We start from the raw sequence: 21,107 nt of genomic DNA, 5'->3' as shown, positions 1-21,107 counted from the left end.
TCGAAATCGCTCTTTTGACGATTTTTAATATTTTCTCCTTTTTAAAAGAAAGTCTTTTTGCATACTGAAAATATCAACTTGCGCTTTCTTAAAATGAAATAATAAACTTCTTCGCTAGGCTTTGTTGTGAACCGTGGGTAATTTGAAAATCTCGTAAGCAGGCATAACTAATGAGGCAGTTCCATTGGTTCCGCATGGTTCCAATGCGGAGATGTGCATCAATTATACTATCTTACTAATGTTTCTCTTAGAAAAAGTTTTCTAGTAAAATGCTTGATTGGAATTCGGTCCGCCTTGTCACAACCCTTAAAACAGCGAAAAAGACCACTCATCTGTGAAGAAAACCGACAATAAACAGTAAGACATGGAATGAGTTCAATTATAAAGTGGATTCATTTACAACTTACCGTGAGTATCATAGACAATTTGGCACGAAATAATACATCCATTACAAATTCGTTGGATCACGATCAGAAAGTGGTAAAATTGTGAAATCAAAGTCACTTTTTTTGCAAACGAAATTTTGTAATTCGAAATATGCACATACTTATTCAGGTTACTTTCTAAATAAAGCTAAATGTATGAATATGTGCATAGCGTATAGATCATGAAAATGGTGGCATTTTACTGGCGCCTTGAAAATTGTTTGGAATAATTTTCATGCCAATCAGGGTAAGTAAAAATTAACTTCATACCTTGTCCACAGACACTGCGATAAACCAATGATACCGGTTCAACGGTCTTCGCTGTTAAATTTGGATTTTGTCTTTAGTTATTAAAATTGTAAGGCTTTATGTCCGTTTGAGTGACAGTCATTATGTAGCTACATTAATGAGCGGTCAATGAAACCTTTTTTATTATTTTGATATTTGATATGTATCCCTGTACATATAGAAAAGTAATGTACATTTAGATTGAGGATTTGGGTGCGTAGTTGACAAATCACTCCAACCTAATAGCGATTACCTCTTCTTTGCCAATTATGTGGTCTCTATGTATATGCCATTCGAGGATTGCGCAAAAGCAGATGTGCAGAATATACTTAAGACTTGCTCTTTGTGTATACTTTCTATGAAGATTAACAAATACTATGTGATTCTTATTGTTTCATACCAAATACAAATACCTCGCAGGGTAAATGTTAATTGTTAATTTGGGTATTTCATGTCTAGGTATGCCGTAGATGACTTTTGAGCTCTGTGTTATTCACAGAGGGACATAACATATTATATTTGGAGAACATTAGCATGATAAAGTCATTTAACAATACCAGTAGGCGTTTATGAAAAAGGATGATGGTTACCGTTCTGGTAATTTTCCATTTTGTATTTTTGATATTATATGAGGCAAGATATTAGCAATAATTATATAGCTGTAGCCGAATTTTCAATTTAGGTATAAACCACACATGCATATTTGAAGTATTAAAGTCACAAATAATTTAAACATTTCATGAACCGGATTTTTATACTTGAACCGCATACTTTTGGTATTATTTGGAAATGTTTTGTTTAAAGATAAACAAAAATACCAATCATGCTTATGTTAACACGTGAGATGTCGTAGTGGCAAAACATTGTTATTCAACAGCAGTTAATAATGTTAAAACAGTTAAAGGTTTTAGTAAGTACTTACCAAAATAAATTGTTAGTTATACTTTTATGAGATGAAACTAAATACTAACAATCATTATGTTTTTAGTGGTCTACAGTCTTGAGTCTTGTGAAAACTCATCTACTTGGATAGCCACTGTCTAATTCTACCGTTCACTTAATTAAAATCAATAATCAATAATATGGTCAAAATATATTAATGACGACCAAACATTGTTGAAAGTTTAATTTATAATGAAATAAGAGATATTTTTCACAAAAAAAAAATGAAATAAAAAAACCTTATTGCCCGTTTATGAGGCACACTTTTGAGCAGAAAGAGACATGTCACTATATCCTCTGCATGACTCATTTTTTGCGGACGACTTCATTAACGTCATTACTTAAAATCGTTATAAACAAGTTATATCACAAAAAGAGGCGACATAATATGAATATAAAATATTTGTTTTTTCACTAAAAGATGACAATGATTGAACCAGTAAAAAGAGGCAAATCACCATAAACTAACCTAATGCAAGTTCTTATTTTTGAGTAAATGATACGATTGTAATACCTCATGTGTGCGTACGTACCCGAAATCGTTTTGGTATGCAATTGCCAATATGATTTTTTTAAATAAAACAATAATGCCGTCCAAAATATAGGTGTGGTAAATACAAACGTATTATGTATTATGACATTTGAGTGGTTCTAAATGTAGTCTGTCCTCTCAATTTGTCACATATATTTCAAGTTTTAAACATCACCAGACAGCGCGAGGTTCCCTTATCTGACATGGGGGTGTGTACGATCTTTTCCCCATCTCATCCCAGTTTTGTCTGTCTTAGGCAAACAAAGGTGTTGAGGTTAATCTTGATAAAACATGTGACTATCTTATGATTTTCCTGGCATGAAACTATAGGCAGAATCGCCTGTATGTCTGGTAACAAATGATTTTGAATTATTGCTTCACGGTGTATAATGACTGCGAATATATCGACATTTATTTTTAAAATTTTGCAATAATGAGTTTAAAATATATCACATGATTACTTATAAGTTATTTAATCGTATAATAACTCGATTCTATTCATATGGAACATAATTTCAAACATTTATATATTATATATGCAACGCTTCAATAAGAAATACTAATAAATATAAACTAAAAGTTTATATATTCATTATTTAGCATGTTATTAAATTTCATGATTCGCTTTAAATGCAGAATACCTTTACTACAACACTTTTTAACTGCTAAATTGATCCAAAATTTATCTTATGGGTTTTCCGTGGTTGTCATGTTTTTAGTATTGTTCTAATCGTTCTAAATCTTCTATAAGACGAAACTTTACATGGTAATCTTTTTGTCATTAAGCAAGGTTTCTATCTGAGTCGATATCGGCGCATTGCAAACAGATAAGGTCATCATCATACTGATAATGATTTAAATGTTCGCATATTGTACAATATTGAACCAGTCATCGTGTCAGTCATTTGAGTAAGTGTCCGTTCGGATTGCAGGAGCAAATTTATATTAGCAATAGTGAGTATATTTAATTTATGTTTTTAAAGAATGCCCATGGACTGAAATTTTCTTTCTTTTAGTACGCGCGATTTAGATCGTATTTAGGCAGTACTCGGGACCTATAATGTCGGCATACAATACTCAAAATAGCTCGTTAAAAGTATTCGGTAGCTATTCGGCATTAAGTTACTTCATTTGAATCTTAATCGGGGCCAAAAATGTCTTTTGAAACATTTATGTGCGTTGAATCAGTTAAAACATGCATGGAAACCTTTATTCGACACCAGGGCTGCTCCACAGAATTGTAGTTTTAGAATCGTTCAGATAGGTCAGAGCAAGTAATCTCTAAATAATAGTTATGAATTATTAAAGAGCATGGCAACTAGCGCTTAACATCTGACAACTCTTTCAAAATCTTCTTGAAAATGAATATATCTTAATCGATTAGAATACGATATAATTATGTGTCTTAGAAAGGTGATGTATTAAAATGGTATTTTTGTCAAATTCATTTGTGCGATGTTTCGCTTAAATGACTAAAAGTATGCATTTAAACCAAAGACTAGACAATATGCGATCATTAGACATGCCAAGTTGACATGAAAGACCTGAAAACAACTATTTTTATCTTTCTTATCCGATGTCAGTCTCTTGAGTCTTAAGTGTTTACTTGTTTAAATATTATTTAAATGACGACTGCACCGAGCGAGCGATAAAACTGGCCAAATGACCAAAAGGCATAACATCCTTACACATATTTGATTGGGAATTGAGCCATATTGTTCGCGGATATAATTGAGCATGTGCACTCAATGACGAAAACAAAGTGCAGTTAAAATATCATTTATATTTTATAAAAACCCTGATGTGCACGGAAGGCCGTAAAATAAACCATTCAGTCGTTATTCAACTTTCGTTTGGAACTAGAACGCACCTGCTTCATTATTTTCATACATACTACGGTTTGGTTTTCCATGGTAATACAATGTTTAGCACCGAGTTGTTTTTATTAACTTAAAACTTGACTTTGGGTGTTCGGAGATATTAGAACCTGCACATTCTCATGAGCCAAACAATTTAAGTTTAAATGTTCTACAATGCTGTTTGCTTGTTTTCGAATGATATCCGAATACAGTTTGTTTTATCAGAAGATAATAAGCGTAATAAGCCTTGAGTGGCATCAGGGATTGTACTCAAACTTGAAAGGTGGTGTGACACCGTCATAAAAATCACCAACGTTTCCCTAAGTTAATCCGAAAAAGATACTTCGGTTGTGAGTATTGATCATTAAACTATATACACGTTTTCATGCGAACCGCTTGTATCTGATTTCGTTATTTGGGATGAAAGCTCACGCACATGACCAACTGCTGAATACCAGTGTATTAAGAATCATGAAAGGAATTCGTCAGTTGTGATGAAATCTTTCGCAATCAACGGCCAAATGTCACTTTGTAACAAACTATAAACGGACTCGTCATGTGTTATGAAATACAACGCGATCGATCAACTGTCAAATGTTACTGCAAAACGAATAATAAATGAAAGTTTAAACGAAAATTCAGCGCAATCGATCAACGGTTGAATGTGATATTGTTACGAATTATAAACAGAATTCCCATCTGTGATGAATGCAATCTCAAGCAAACAAGTGGCGAATGTGACTTAAGTGCAATTAAAGTGGCCGCAGCGTTATTGATTACCTACTGGTAAAGACCTCTTTAGCAATTTGCATGATAAATTGTCGAAATCGCTTAAAAGGTTTGTTAGACTACACTATTCATAAACTCATTTCCATCAAAATGTATCGATAGTGCGGGTTATATTCCTATCATTCTACGCAATACATAATTATGTATTTTTTATAAATGTTCTTGTCACAATTTTTCGTCATTTTTGTCAATTATTACTATTTTGATTTATATTAACGTTGCTGATGACATCACGACTAAATGTTTGGAACATTATCAACAATATGGCTTGATCCTGAGCTTGACACAACATGACACAACATGTTGTCCTCTAGCGCTTGCGGAAGTAGTGCCGCTCCCCACAATATAAAACTTGTCCAAGTGAACGGTGATGAAAATTCGTTTTACGAAATATGTATAAAGAAAAAACAGTACACCACAATGCACTATTTTACACAAAAATTAGCTTACCATGTTTCTCTGTCTTTTTGTTACTTAGCTATTTGTACGATGTCTTCACACCATGGTAGCTGTCATTTAGTCAGCTTTTTAAAATATTTTATTTGTTTCTCATTGAATCAGCCCAGAACGTGTTTACGTCCTTTACAGGGCGCCACATATGTACCATTTCATTCATAGTGTTCCAATTTATTTCGAACGGTGGGAGCTCCGAACCACTGTAATATTATAATTGTTCAGAAAGGTTAGATCTACATAAAATAATCACACAATAATAGTTTTGTATTTGCGAAGAACAGGGCCATTGAACATCGCTTGAGTATTATAATATTTTTAAAGATTTAATTTTCTAGAAAGATATACCTTCCAAGAGCGCCATTTGTCCTATCGTTCAATCATATAGTTAGGACCGGTGTAAACAAAACCGTGCGATTTTATTGTAATTTCAGATATTCTTTATCTCAAAGATATCCAGATATTATAAGCTAAGCTAAATTTTTTATTGAAGTATTTATTGATTAATTGATTGATTATTTAAGAGTTTTAAGACTGAATAGAAACTATCATTATGATAATCACGATAACCATTTTTTTATTTTTCAAAATCAATTTTAAATATGTATTTTGGCTTATTGCTATCAGCTACTTAAATCTGTTCAGCTTAATAGTTTAATTCGGGCCTTTTCGTTTATTTTGAAACCTTTAAAAGAAAGATATCGATGTAAACTTCCAAGTATTTGCTCTCATGAACTTCCATGTCTCACTCGACAATTCAACAATTTACTTCTGTAATCGTGTTCGATGATATTTTTATCCTAACCAATGATACTAATAGAACAACGAAAGTTGTTCATATATGTTTGCCATATTATGTAGATTATTTCGCAAAAATGTATATGCATTAGTTTTGGGCTTTTAAAATGAACATACTTTATCGAATGGAGTACTATTAATAAATGTAAGAAAGGTATTGTATTTCAATGATATGGTTGTGAAAAATCAGTTGCGTCGATCATGGCTTACACATTGAATAAAGTCAAAGTCTATACAAAATGATTAGACAAGCTCATTTGACCTGATATAGATTAAAAGAAATTCTTGTCTAATATTCCTTATCTGAAATGTGACTCTTGACTCTTAAGTGTTTACTCTACTTAAACAATATTTTAAACATACTAGTAGTTGAGTTGAACAATTATAACGACATTCAGTAGGTACTCTGTTGCTTCGCTGTTGATATTTTCTTGTGTCATCCCCCATCAATACACCTAAATCCGGAATACCGCTTATTTTAGGACGAAACACGGAATACCTATTACTTTTGAACTTAACCTGGAAAACCGCTTTTTGTAATTTGTAATACCTCTGAGTCTTGAACTGGAATGTGACATTCCCCTTGGTATAACTGTTTTCACCCAGCTGTCATATCACGTCGATGTGTAATGTTATGGACAGAGTCAAAGATGCCTTCGACGCTATTACAACGAGAGCTAATGACCACAGGTGTCTGACTCATTATTTGTCTCTAAAATGTTGATTAATATCATTTTTGGTAAATATAATGAGATAAACAACACATCTGAAGATTATAAGTATCTTCCATTGTCGAGAGTGTAAGATAGGTTCATCCCGACCCGAGCGTAAAGTGTTTTGCAGAAACGAGGTTTACCGTGTTTCCGCAAAACAGCCTGCGCCAGGGTTGCGATGAACCTATCGTACACGAGCGGCTATGGTAGATGCTTTTACTTCCACCTCAGTTAAATAAAATTAAGTAAAAATGCATTTTTGCTGGCACTCTTTTGTGCGTAGTGAAAATAAATGCGTATCTCTGCCCGAGGACAAGATATGCATTTCTAGCATGGTTAAATCATTTGATCTACTTATCTGAGGTGGGAGAAATGTAATGCCCTTGATATCATCTGAGAGTTTGTAATGGAAATGGCCGCCTCATACGAAATTTTAAAGTGGATTTAGTTTGAAGAAATACGATTATTCCTAAAATTGTGGTGTTTGTCATTTTGTGATTTTTCGAAATGGAATTGTATTATCTATACACAGAAGCATTAAATCACTTTAATAGTTCTGTGTGTGGTGCAGTTTACACGGAAACTTCAGAAAGTACTTAAGAGCATGGGACATTGCGTTATGCATGTTTGTCTTCAGACAATTAAGTAATACCAACATATTGCATACTATTTTAAAGGAAATTGACTCCTCCGTTCATGTCACCTATTTTACGATGGATTGTTTCTATGTTGACATATGAATAAAACTTGACTCTAACGTGAAATCAGATAAGTTTGAGTCAAATACCTTGTTTCTTTCTTGTCATTACATATCTTCAGATTTGTTGTTGATCTCATTATATAAATCAACATTTTAGATACAAACAATAAGTCAGACGCCTGTGGGAGAAACCAGAAATCATGCCTTATTCGCTACAGGGAAGTTTACTTTAGTGCCTGTTCTAGTACACCTTCGGACAAACATTGGGGATTCAGTGACTGGATCGTTCTTTTAAAAGCTAATAAATCACATCTCATCAAAATTGATCCGAAAGAAACTAATTTACGATATGTCGGTTAAACGGGTATGGACCACAGGAGTGCATTTTTATGCGAACCGCAATAATCTGAATTCGCGGCCTGTAATAATGATACTGTGGCCAGCAAAGTGATTTACAGCCATAGTGCGTAGCATGTGTTTCTGCTGTTCTTGCATACAGCTCCCGTGTTGTGCAAAACCGCTTGGACGGGGGAAACAATACACACAAATTATTTGTCAATACAATGTAAACTAAATAACACCACAAATATATTACGTTTGTCATTTTGTTCGAATGTTTAAATTGCAGAGCAAATTTGGATTGCCTTTCGATACACACATTAAATAAGGAAATTTTGTTACAATGATTACACTTTGGTATATGATGAGTTTTCTTTACAAGATGACCATCATTCCTTACATTTTGAATCAAGTATATTGTTTGCAATAAGGAAATCAATTTATTGTTTTGAATTTGAAAAGATCCCCTGCATTGATTTTGGTAAATAATTAAAATTTGTTTATCATAACTTACGTAAGTTTTAATTTCTCAAAATGTGATACTTTTAAACGTTTCTAATAGATCGACATGTATGCCTGGGTCGGTCTTGATGACCTAGTATTCCTTTCAAAAGTATGGCTTCCTTTTAGGATATTTAAAAATGAGACTATGTTAATTCTGAGTAATTTCAATCAGAACGGTAATCGCTCAGGATAATTAACTTTTTACATAAAGCGCACTCTTAACATTGGAACCCCAAAAAATCATTTTATAATTTAAACGTCATCTTTACCTACACCGTATATAAATCAACGTTTTTATTTCAGAAAAGTTGCAATGCAGTTTTTTGGGCTTAAATCATTCGTCATCGCAGGTAAAACACTTAAAAAACAATTAAAATATTCTAGTTTAATTGTTCAAAGCGCAAACGTGTTACGTAAACGAAGATATTGAACTCTAACCAAATAAATTGTATCACCGTTATTATTATGGCCAAAATGTGTGTGTTTTATAACTGTTTCAATAAATGCATAGGTAAGTTTCGTTATTGAAAAGTTCTTTTTAACTTTTTACATTGCATTTTCTAAAGAGTGTACTAGTCTTATGTCTCAAAGATATGCATCATAGTCGTTTGTATTAAGGCAAATATGATAGTATAACAGCCTTTGAGTGTTAATCTTGGAGATAACTGCAATACGTTAGCATATGATCAAGTTTAACCTAAACTAATAATCAAACTGTAGGTAAATGGAATCAAAAGAGCCCGATCGAATCTAGATTGTAATAGTTAATATTGAATGTATTTCAGTAATTGTTCTTTACGGAGCACATAGCGGGTATTCATTACAAAATGGCGATGTTTGTTCATGTGTTGAAATCAAGACATCACCATCTAGACCCCAATTGACATTAACAACTACACCTAAATCAACACCATCAAGTAACAACGGTAGCAAGACTACTTCGGTACCATCTACACCTAAATCAACACCTACAAGAAGCAACGCTAACAAGACTTCTTCGGCACCAACTACACCAAAATCAACACTTACAAGTAGCAACGCTAGCAAGATTACTTCGCCATTAACTACACCTACGTCAACACTTACAAGTACAAACGCTAGCAATACTACTTCGGCACCAGCTACACCTAAATCGGCACTTACTAGTACAAACGCTAGCAATACTACTTCGGCACCAGCTACACCTAAATCAACACTTACAAGTACAAACGCTAGCAATACTACTTCGGCACCAGCTACATCTAAATCAACACTTACAAGTACAAACGCTAGCAATACTACTTCTGTACCAACTACACCTAAATCAGCACTTACAAGTACAAACGCTAGCAATACTACTTCGGCACCAGCTACACCTACGTCAACACTTACTAGTACAAACGCTAGCAATACTACTTCGGCACCAACTACACCTACGTCAACACTTACAAGTACAAACGCTAGCAATACTACTTCGGCACCAGCTACACCTACGTCAACACTTACAAGTACAAACGCTAGCAATACTACTTCGGCACCAGCTACACCTACGTCAACACTTACAAGTACAAACGCTAGGAATACTACTTCGGCACCAACTACACCTACGTCAACACTTACAAGTACAAACGCTAGCAATACTACTTCGGCACCAGCTACACCTTCATCAACACTTACAAGTACAAACGCTAGCAATACTACTTCGACACCAGCTACACCTACGTCAACACTTACAAGTACAAACGCTAGCAATACTACTTCGGCACCAACTACATCTACGTCAACACTTACAAGTACAAACGCTAGCAATACTACTTCGGCACCAGCTACACCTTCATCAACACTTACAAGTACAAACGCTAGCAATACTACTTCGGCACCAGCTACACCTACGTCAACACTTACAAGTACAAACGCTAGCAAGATTACTTCGGCACCAGCTACACCTACGTCAACACTTACTAGTACAAACGCTAGCAATACTACTTCGGCACCAGCTACACCTACGTCAACACTTACTAGTACAAACGCTAGCAATACTACTTCGGTACCAGCTACGCCTACGTCAACACTTACAAGTAAAAACGCTAGCAATACTACTTCGGCACCAGCTACACCTACGTCAACACCTACTAGTACAAACGCTAGCAATACTACTTCGTCACCAGCTACACCTACGTCAACACTTACAAGTACAAACGCTAGCAATACTACTTCGGCACCAGCTACACCTAAATCAACACTTACAAGTTCAAACGCTAGCAATACAACTTCTGTACCAACTACACCTATATCGGCACTTACTAGTACAAACGCTAGCAATACTACTTCGGCACCAGCTACACCTACGTCAACACTTACTAGTACAAACGGTAGCAATACTACTTCGGCACCAACTACACCTACGTCAACACTTACAAGTACAAACGCTAGCAATACTACTTCGGCACCAGCTACACCTACGTCAACACTTACAAGTACAAACGCTAGCAATACTACTTCGGCACCAGCTACACCTACGTCAACACTTACAAGTACAAACGCTAGCAATACTACTTCGGCACCAGCTACACCTACGTCAACACTTACAAGTACAAACGCTAGCAATACTACTTCGGCACCAGCTACACCTATATCGGCACTTGCTAGTACAAACGCTAGCAATGCTACTTCGGCACCAGCTACACCTACGTCAACACTTACAAGTACAAACGCTAGCAATACTACTTCGGCACCAGCTACACCTATATCGGCACTTACTAGTACAAACGCTAGCAATGCTACTTCGGCACCAGCTTCACCTACGTCAACACTTACTAGTACAAACGCTAGCAATACTACTTCGGCACCAGCTACACCTACGTCAACACTTACAAGTACAAACGCTAGCATTGCTACTTCGGCACCAGCTACACCTAACTCAATACTTACAAGTACAAACACTAGCAATACTACTTCGGCACCAACTACACCTACATCTACAGCAACAAGTTACAGCGGAAGATATAAACGAAGTGCAGTCGATGGCCAATTTTCGGGGTTTTGGAGAAATGGAAATTGTGATTGCTCTCAAAATGCATCGTCTTTCTTTGATATTGGTAATATTACATATGTTTTTCCCCTTTTTTTGTCATATCGAAAGTTAATTGATACTGGTTTTGATTAAACATAAGTAATTTTTTATTTTACTTTTTTGTCATGCGCAAATGCCATTCAAAAGTAGCATATTTGATCTTTTTTCTCTTTAAAATAATATCAAAACATCTGCATCTGCATGAACGGCAATTCAATTGATATAAACATTACCAAAACAAACTGCTCACTTCAATTCCAATGCTTTGCAGGTAGTGCAACTGTCTCTATCCCACTGCAACTTTCGTTAAAAGAAGGTGTGTTTAATAAATCGTTGAAGGGAGAATACGAACATCAATTCAAAATAAAGGTAAGTAAGTCCCATTCACAAATTTTTAAGGTTGTTGATAATAATGTCACTTATTGTTGAAGAAATTGCCACTTTAGAAATAATGTTGTATTTAGCCATTATTAGAAATTAAGTTATTTGTAAATTTAGGACAACAACTAAATTCAAAGAGTTTTACATAAAAGGGAGAAAATATGATTTTGTGCCTCGTTAATAAAATTTCCATGAAAATATCATGACATTATTTTTCAGCTTACCCAGTTATACAAAACAACCATAGGGTTCCAAAGTGTAGCCATACTAAACGTAACGTAAGTTATACGATTTAAACTATATGGTAATGTTGCTGGTAAAATATATTATACACTTTAAACTAAAATGTTGTTGTAAAATGATAACTAGTTAATTTAGTGGTCATGATTTAAAAGCGTTATTTCTACGAGAGTTAATCTTGTGTTTCGTCTTAAAGGTATAAAAGATGTTTAAGTATATTTTAATGTACGATTATTTCGATGAAGAATTTCTAAGGAACATCCTGCCTATAGGGTTTATGTATTGCTGGCTTCTCAGATTTAATAATGTTTGAACGAACGGTTAGTCTGAAACAGTAAAAATCCTGATTCCTTATCATGATTATGTTTCGCCCTTGTTTTAATGGGAAACAAATCATGATTTACATTAAAGCAAATTATAAACAGTCCGTTGTTCAGTTTTTACGCTTCATTGTTTGAACGTACCGTTAACATTAATCGCGTTCAATGATGGGGTCAACCATGATCTTCTTAAAAGATATTTCGTTGATATTATAAAACTGGGCTTCTCCCTGTATTTGTTTGTTGTACTCGAGCATATGTTCAAATTTTACATGTTGCGGTACAATACTTTTTTATAACAATAAATATTTTTGCTGCATGTCATTAGTAACAAAACTATTTTTAAAGTTTGTTAACACTATAATACCTAATTCGTTAAATGTGTGTATTTTCGGTGTAGAAATGGGAGTATTCTTTGCGACTATGACGTCATTTGCAAAGGGGATGTGAACTTGACGAAAATAGCTACAACTACAGCAAACATGGGAAAGGCACATCAATCAATGGACTTTACCTTTTGTCAGAACTGCAGCGTGGTTGTAAATAGAACAGCTATCGCACAAGCTATACATACTGGTAACATTTATATCTTTATAGTCACAGATTACCGTAGAATGTTAACATTAACGAAATATCTAAAGGATTGAACGCAGTTGTGTATATTCGAGTAAATAAAGCAAGTCATTTTAGATAAATGAAATGTACCAATTGCATTAAAGGGGTATTTACGCTAGTATATCCTTTACCAGACCCCGGCGTATATTCGATACGAACAATTCAGCGTTGAAATAATACATAATGGTATATGTAAACATGTACGAAATAATTATTTTAAGCTAGACAAGTGTTTTGCTCTATGAGGCAAAGCATCTTACTGTTTTGTCTGTTTTATTGGTACAAAGCTTATTTATAATTATTCTACATCACAATTGTAGCTGACCAAAAGAGAACAACGGATGCGTGTTCAAACTGCATAGATGGCGAAAGATGTGTTATAGATTTACAAAAAGGTGAGGTTCATTGTATAGACCCTTGCAAAGAATTGGACAATGGAGGATGCAAAAACGATGGTGAATGTTACTTTGATAGAAAGGCAAACTCTACAAAATGTAGGTATGTACTAAATATAAACTGCAAATTGATAAAATGCTGGTAAAATAGCACAGTGCTTTAAATTTGTTCATTCTTAGGGGTAAAGACGTGACGTTGTTCAAAATTAAAATTAATTAACTCAATTTATTAGTCAATTTGATATACTTTGCCAAAATGCTGGCTTATTACTTTAGATGCATTGTATACTTCGAAGAAATGGAGCTTGTACTTTCTTTAACGATATTTTAATAATTAATTATCGATTACACATGCTCAATTCGGTTGCAAATTATTTGAACTTTGGTAAAATAAATCAGTTTTATTAAAGTCTCATATGCAAATATTGTGTTTAGATGCCAAAGTGACAGTGACCATTTTGTTTACTCTGGAGAACATTGTGAAATTGCTGTTGAGAGACTGTCCCTGTCGTCAACGTACATCGCTGCGATTGCTGGTGGATCAGGGGGTGCAATCGTCGTAGTTCTGTCAGTGGTCATTGTTTGTCTTATCCTACGAAAGAAGAAGCAGAAGGATGTTGACAAAAATGAAAGGTAAGAAACAGGTTGACATCACATATGTCAATGATAAATTATGTATCAAACATGTATCATGTTTGGATATTATCACAGTACAAACCCAGCAACAAATAAAATATGATCTCATTTTACGGTAGACCGGTAGACACACGTACTGCCGTAGCAGTCTGCACATCTTTTCTTATATGAAACTATTTTATGCATGCTGTTGAATTGTCGACGGAAATAACAGCCTAGCAAATATTATCGCCGTAAATGTACATCTTCTACAGTATGAGCATGGAGGAGTTCGGTCGATCTCTTACAAAAGGCGGCCTGCGTCTGTCTTCTGATATGTATCCGAGAAAACGCGAGGACACATTAACGGTTGAAGGGAAAGAACACAAGATCATCACCGACAGCCGGGGAAACGAGGTTATCATTTTATTTTAACAAATGATTTTATGATAATGATTTTCCCAACACCAAACGTTTATTTTTTAATGAGCAACTGAGTTTTACAGAGTTTATTATTCCAAAAATAGATCATGTGATATACAATAAATAAAAAAAAACAAGATCTACAAGTTAGAATTAAATAGCACACTTAATGAAGATATTTTTTAAGAGCGATGCGTTATTAGAGTATAAACACAAACAATTGCGTTATTATGATTTTACTCCGAGCAACAGTTGCATACAATTTCCAGGAAAACACTCAATGCCATATCGTACAGATGTTAAATGAACACGTCCTCAGAAAGAAATAGTTGCAAAAACTCATAAATCAGTTAGCTTAAATCGAACAATAATCCGCCATTTAGTTCCGGACTGGTCATGGTACTCAATACTAACATGTTAGGTAGGAGTGATGCATTATTAGAGCATATTTCTATCCAAAGTAAAGCACAATAGTATTACAATCTCTGTAAAGCGCGCATGGTACATCCAATGCAACTAGCTCCGCACTGGTCATGTCTATGAACACAATTCCGCAGAAAGTATTTACGTTTGGCCCTTATTGGCCTGCATTATCTAAAACTATATTAAAGGCAAAAGAAACGATACTGTGTATTACTAGATAAGATGTAAACCTTTGAATGTCATTATATTGTTTCATCAGATATTTTTCCGTAGGTGTATATGTACCAGCCGAATCCAGAAGACATTCAACGACAGACTTCTTCGCGTGTGACGTCATCGGAGAGAGGCTTCAACAGGCCAAGGACTGCATCTGTGTATGACTACATCGACACCGAATCAAGGGTAAGACGTACATCCAATAAGAGATTAAAAATACATTGCCAAAAAATTAGAACAGTATTTCTGTTGCATACAATGGAACATTTACTACAATATATCTTGATAAAGACTGTATAATTGATATACACAAAAATCCTAGTAAATAATTGTACTGCTTAAAATGAAAATGGTATATTTATTTAATTGAAATATACAATTTTGAGTATGATAAAAGTGTATGTATTTATTTATAACAATTCAGTGAATTTCAATCTCTTCGTTTGTTGTTGCTTAAAACTTTGTCTTGAATACCTACACATTACTGCACCCTTTTATAATTTTGTATCTTGTTTAAACAAAACAATTAGGTTATTTAGTTTGATGCTGTTTTTTTTTCAGTGTGAGATTCAACGGCCAATTCTACGCGCAAATGTCAACAGAATATAAACCACTTAAAATCATATTCCAAAGAAGCATAATATTCATAGTGCAGGACTACATTGCAAACATTGTGTACTTAAAATATATCATACTTATGTATTGAAAACGTTTCACATTTGAAACTATTGTCATTTCTTGCATCTGTCGTATGCATTATAATCAGGATTTATAGTCAAAGTGAACACATATCTAGAGATCAATATTGATATAGTAATTAACAAATATGGCATTAGCAATATTACATACACTCTTATGTTTCATATTAATATTGAAATAATTAATATTTTGATTAATCTGTTGATGTATGTTCTTGTCATATGTAATGATGTTGTATGAACGCATATTACTCTTTTATTTGTAAATAAAGTTGTCACGCTAGTCGCTAGGTTCCCTAGAATGGAGTTAGTCGTAGTCACGAGGTGATTAGACAGTTATACAAGGTGTTCTTTTTGAGGAAATGCGGGATTGTAGGATATATGTGCTGTTACGATTATATACAAAATAAATAATTTAACATTCGTTGTTTTGGTCATTTATCATTAACATAAGAATACCTTGTTTGCTTCTCACCGAGAAAGAATAGTTTTGTTTAGAATATTTTATTTATACTTTTGTCAAAACTCAAGAAAATAATATTAACGATTTTTATAGGCACCAACGTGGCGTGTCAGTTTGGCCAAACGCGATTATATAAAAAATAAATAATTTTGCTATTCATCGTTTTTTAATCATTTATCATTAACATAAGAATACCTTTTTTGCTTCTCACCGGGAAAGAATATTTTTGTTTAGAATATTTTATTTATACTTTCGTCAAAACTCAAGAAAATAATATTAACTATTTTTATAGGCACCAACGTGGCGTGTCAGTTTGGCCAAACGCGTCAACAATTGTACAATTACGGTTAAATCTATGATATATTTCATTACGTTAAGTGTTCGGTGCAAGATGGAAACATTGTTAATCCTCCAGTCGTCTTGAAACTTTATTATAAAACATGGATTACATATGCAACGGTACAATGAACAATAATGATAAACTAAAAATATAAGTATTCAACATCGTGAATGTTTAATTAATTCTTATATCCGGTTTAATTTATAAAATTACAACAATTCTTAAACAGAAAGGAAATATGATACTATTCTAATTGAGAAAAGTGCCTTACATTTTGATAAATGGGCGTTTACAACTTGGTGCTACATGGTAGTTAACTCTTTATGATTGTTGTTATCAACATATATTAATGATTTAAATATATGAACATTTCGTGATATTAAGGGAGCTCATATAACGTCAGTTATTTGAATAAGAGACATTCGAAATAATGGAGTAAATATATGAGTAACACTGAGTATATTAATTTCATTTCAATATACATGGGCTGAAATCCCATCTTATGATACGCGAGATTCAGGGAATATGTAGGCATTATAAGGGACTCACCCTGTACTCGAAATAGCTCGTTAATGAGATAGGGCACAACAAATTTGAAGCTTTCATCTAATGTACCGACGGTTACCAACGCGTCAAAGTATGATCAAATTCGATACAATTCTAGGTTCCCACGTTAACCGTATGGGCGGGCCCAGGTGACGTTAAGTGACGGAAAGTGACAGATACCTGTCTGAAGTAAGAACGTAGTCCCCAAGACATTTGCCTTCTAAGAAAAACGCGACCGGTCCCAGCCTTCTAGGTCGTCGAGAAAGTGCCTAACTTAGCGGATCTAGGATCCCGAGTTAACCGTATTGGCGGGTCCAGGTAGCGTTAAGTGATGTAAAGTGACAGCATACCTGTCAACACAAAAGTGTTCAAAAACGCGATTCGATTTTCCCACGTTAACCGTATGGGAGGGCCCAGGTGACATCCGGTGAAGTAAAGTGACGTCATATCGGTCTGAACTTAGAACCTAGTCACCATGCCAGCCTCCGTCTAAGACGAACGTGCCCGGTTCCAGCCTTCTACGTCAACGCGAAAGTGTTCTAAAACGCGAAACGAGGTCCCCACGTTAACCGTATGGGATGGCCCAGGAGACAGCCGGTGATGTCATATCGGTCTGAAGTAAGAACGTAGTCACCATCCCAGCCGCCGTCTCAGACGATCTCGCCTGGTCCCAGCCTTGTACGTCAACTCAAAAGTGTTCAAAAACGCGAAACGAGTTCCCCAAGTTAACCGTTTTGGGGAGCCCAGGTGACAGCCAGTGACGTAAAGCGACTTCATATCGGTCCGAAGTAAAAACGTAGTCACCATGCCAAATGACGAACGCGCCCGGTCCCAGCATTCTACGTCAACGCGAAAGTGTTCAAAAACGCGATTCGATTTTCCTACGTTAACCGTATGGGAGGGCTCAGGTGACAGCCAGTTACGTTAAGTGACTTCATATCGGTCTGAACTAAGAACGTAGTCACCATGCCAGCCGCCGACTTAGACGAAAGCGCCCGGTCCCAGCCTTCTACGTCAACGCAAAAGTGTTCAAAAACGCGATTCGATTTTACCACGTTAACCGTATGGAAGGGCCAAGGTGACAGCCGTTGACGTTAAGTGACGTCATATCGGTCTGAACTAAGAACGTAGTCACCATGCCAGCCGCCGTCTAAGACGAACGCGCCCGGTCCCAGCCTTCTACGTCAACGTTAAAGTGTTCAAAAACGCTAAACGATGTCCACACGATATCAGTCTGAAGTAGGAACGTATTCACCATGCCATTCGCCGTCTAAGACGAACGCAACCGGTCCCAGCCTTCTACGTCAACGCGAAATTGTTTAAAAACGCGATTCCATTTTCGATTCTACATGGAAAAATTGGTCCCAGCCTGATCACGTGTAGGGATTCTGAGATATCTTCGAGATTTCCAACCCCATTTTAGGGCATTTTATGCGGCATTTTAGCTATAAAATAACCTTATAGGCGTTCATTACATCATTACGTCACACTTTTCATTCGCATATAAGGCTATTTTATACGCTAAAATGCAGCATAAAATGCCCTAAAATGGGGTTGTCAATCTCGAAGATATCTCAGCATTCCTACACGTGACCAGGCTGGGACCAATTTTTCTATGAAGCGGACGCTTAACCCTTCAAGATGCACCCCTCGTCAAAGTATGCACAAATTTGCGACACTTCGTAAACAAAACGCGCTCCTATATAGCTACTAAGGGGGAGCTAATTTCGAAAGTATCTTCGGAACCAATAATGATAGGAGGTTGGTTCTGGTATTGAAATTTACGTCTCCCCCATACCCTACGTGACGCACACGTCGGCGCGTCGCTGACGTTATTACGTCACAGTTTCCATTCGCCTATAAGGTTATTTTAGATTTAAAGCCATTTAGTTATGGTATATTTGTTCTCTGTGTATACGATTTTAACACAGAATTCTATTTGAGTATAACGTCAAAGTTTATTAAATAGTTTGCTGTTGTTTATCTCTCATGGCATGTAGAATGCTGGGTTTGTTCAGTAACCTAAAATGCCTCTTTGTAAATGAGATACAAAATCAGAATTTGACTTGCTGCTGGAAGCGAACCTAGGTCCCTTCTGTCGACTGTAATGATAACACTCTGTACAACTACGGGCAGCTCCTCGCTTACGGTTAAATAGAACATATAAACATATTTAACAATAACGTGACCTTTTTGCAATGTGCTTAACCAATAATTTTACGCGAACGACAATGTTAAATACCAAAGGAGTTCCGTATTCATGGCTTACACATATTAAATGATAAATTTTAAGTTTTGCATGTTTAGAGAGCCAAGAATTGTGGAGGATGTTTATCACACGATACAGTACATCCAAATTATTATGTTGCAGGCCCTAACTATATTACACACATACAATGTATTCACTCAGTGTAAAACATTTTTAATAAAGATTCACAAATTCTACCATAGTGGAAAGGTCAGAAATTGTCATACGACATTATAGTGCACAACTAATCTAATTGTAAATACACGTTGGTGGTGTGTAAGCTTATTTATATTCTAACACGGGCCTCACGCATTCGACGGGAGCTCCAATAAGATGTTAGTCGTTTTATGTTTTGAGCATAGTTCACAGACAGAAAGTAACCTTGGTTAGAGCTAGCCTGGTTCGTTAACGTGCACCAGTGTTAACTTGCGCATATAGGCTACTTGTATTTTAACGTGCACGTGAAAGATACTTGTATATAAACGTGGGGCTGTAAGTTACTTGTATATTACAGTGCACGCGTAGGTTACCTGTGCATTACCATGCGCGTATACGCTACTTGTATACAACCAGAAGCGTTTTCTACTTGTACACGACCGTGCTCGTGTAGGCTACTTCTACATAACCGTACACATGCAGGCAATGTGTGCCTTACCGAGCGTGTGTAGGTTACTTGTATACTACGGTGCACATGTAGCCTACATGTACATTACCATGCAGGGGTACTTGTTGAATATTTCTGTGACGCTTCTTGTACATGACTTTGCGGGTGTAGGCTACTGGTATATTACCTTGCTGGTGTAGGCAACTTTAACATTACCTTGCGGGTGTAGGCTAATGGTATATTACCTTGAGTGTGTAGGCTACTTGAATATTACCTTGCGGGTGTAGGCTACTTGTATATTACCTTGCGTGTGTAGGCTACTTGTATATTACCTTGCGGGTGTAGGCTACTTGTATATTACCTTGCGTGTGTAGGCTACTTGTATATTACCTTGCGGGTGTAGGCTACCTGTATATTACCTTGAGTGTGTAGGCTACTTGTATATTACCTTGCGGGTGTAGGCTACTTGTATATTACCTTTGGTGTGCAGGCTACTTGAATATTACCTTGAGGGTGTAGGCTACTTGTATATTACCTTGAGGGTGTAGGCTACTTGTATATTACCTTGCGTGTGTAGGCTACTTGTATATTACCTTGCGGGTGTAGGCTACTTGTATATTACCTTGCGGGTGTAGGCTACTTGAATATTACCTTGAGGGTGCAGGCTACTTGAATATTACCTTGAGGGTGTAGGCTACTTGAATATTACCTTGCGGGTGTAGGCTACTTGTATATTACCTTGCGTGTGTAGGCTACTTGTATATTACCTTGCGGGTGTAGGCTACTTGTATATTACCTTGCGGGTGTAGGCTACTTGTATATTACCTTGAGTGTGTAGGCTACTTTAATATTACCTTGAGTGTGTATGCTACTTGTATATTACCTTGCGGGTGTAGGCTACTTGAATATAACCTTGCGGGTGTAGGCTACTTGAATATTACCTTGAGTGTGTAGGCTACTTAAATATTACCTTGAGTGTGTATGCTACTTGTATATTACCTTGCGGGTGTAGGCTACCTGTACATTACCTTGCGGGTGTAGGCTACTTGTATCTAACCTTGCGTGTGTAGGCTACTTGAATATTACCTTGAGTGTGTAGGCTACTTGTATATTACCTTGCGGGTGTAGGCTAATGGTATATTACCTTGCGGGTGTAGGCTACTTGTATATTACCTTGTGTGTGTAG

The 21,107-nt window shown here is 35.8% G+C and overlaps 2 protein-coding genes across 2 annotated transcripts; both read left to right on the top strand.

Moving 5' to 3' along the window:
• The first annotated feature begins 8,655 nt into the window (after window positions 1–8,655).
• Window positions 8,656–11,801, top strand: LOC128240392 (mucin-5AC-like). Its single transcript, XM_052957030.1, has 3 exons — window positions 8,656–8,692; window positions 9,128–11,254; window positions 11,794–11,801. The coding sequence occupies exons 1-3, from the start codon at window positions 8,656–8,658 to the stop codon at window positions 11,799–11,801; spliced, it is 2,172 nt and encodes a 723-aa protein (XP_052812990.1).
• A 1,228-nt stretch (window positions 11,802–13,029) lies between these two features.
• On the top strand, window positions 13,030–15,706 carry LOC128240391 (uncharacterized). The gene is made up of 6 exons (XM_052957029.1): window positions 13,030–13,036; window positions 13,271–13,448; window positions 13,781–13,978; window positions 14,236–14,377; window positions 15,080–15,208; window positions 15,584–15,706. Exons 1-6 carry the CDS (start codon window positions 13,030–13,032, stop codon window positions 15,629–15,631), a joined length of 702 nt encoding a protein of 233 aa, XP_052812989.1. The 3' UTR covers window positions 15,632–15,706.
• Window positions 15,707–21,107: the final 5,401 nt, after the last annotated feature.

This window comes from Mya arenaria, chromosome 7 (genome assembly GCF_026914265.1).
Source record: "Mya arenaria isolate MELC-2E11 chromosome 7, ASM2691426v1".
NCBI lineage: Eukaryota > Metazoa > Mollusca > Bivalvia > Myida > Myidae > Mya > Mya arenaria.
This window is presented reverse-complemented; position numbering and strand designations above follow the sequence as displayed.

What these genes read in the sequence shown, in the direction of transcription:
- LOC128240392 (XM_052957030.1), top strand. Translation starts at nt 8,656, where the DNA reads ATGCAGTTTTTTGGGCTTAAATCATTCGTCATCGCAG. An exon ending in TAAATCATTCGTCATCGCAG is followed by an intron (nt 8,693 to 9,127) that starts GTAAAACACTTA and finishes AATGTATTTCAG; the next exon opens with TAATTGTTCTTTACGGAGCA.
- LOC128240391 (XM_052957029.1), top strand. An exon ending in CCGACAGCCGGGGAAACGAG is followed by an intron (nt 14,378 to 15,079) that starts GTTATCATTTTA and finishes ATTTTTCCGTAG; the next exon opens with GTGTATATGTACCAGCCGAA. An exon ending in ACATCGACACCGAATCAAGG is followed by an intron (nt 15,209 to 15,583) that starts GTAAGACGTACA and finishes TTTTTTTTTCAG; the next exon opens with TGTGAGATTCAACGGCCAAT.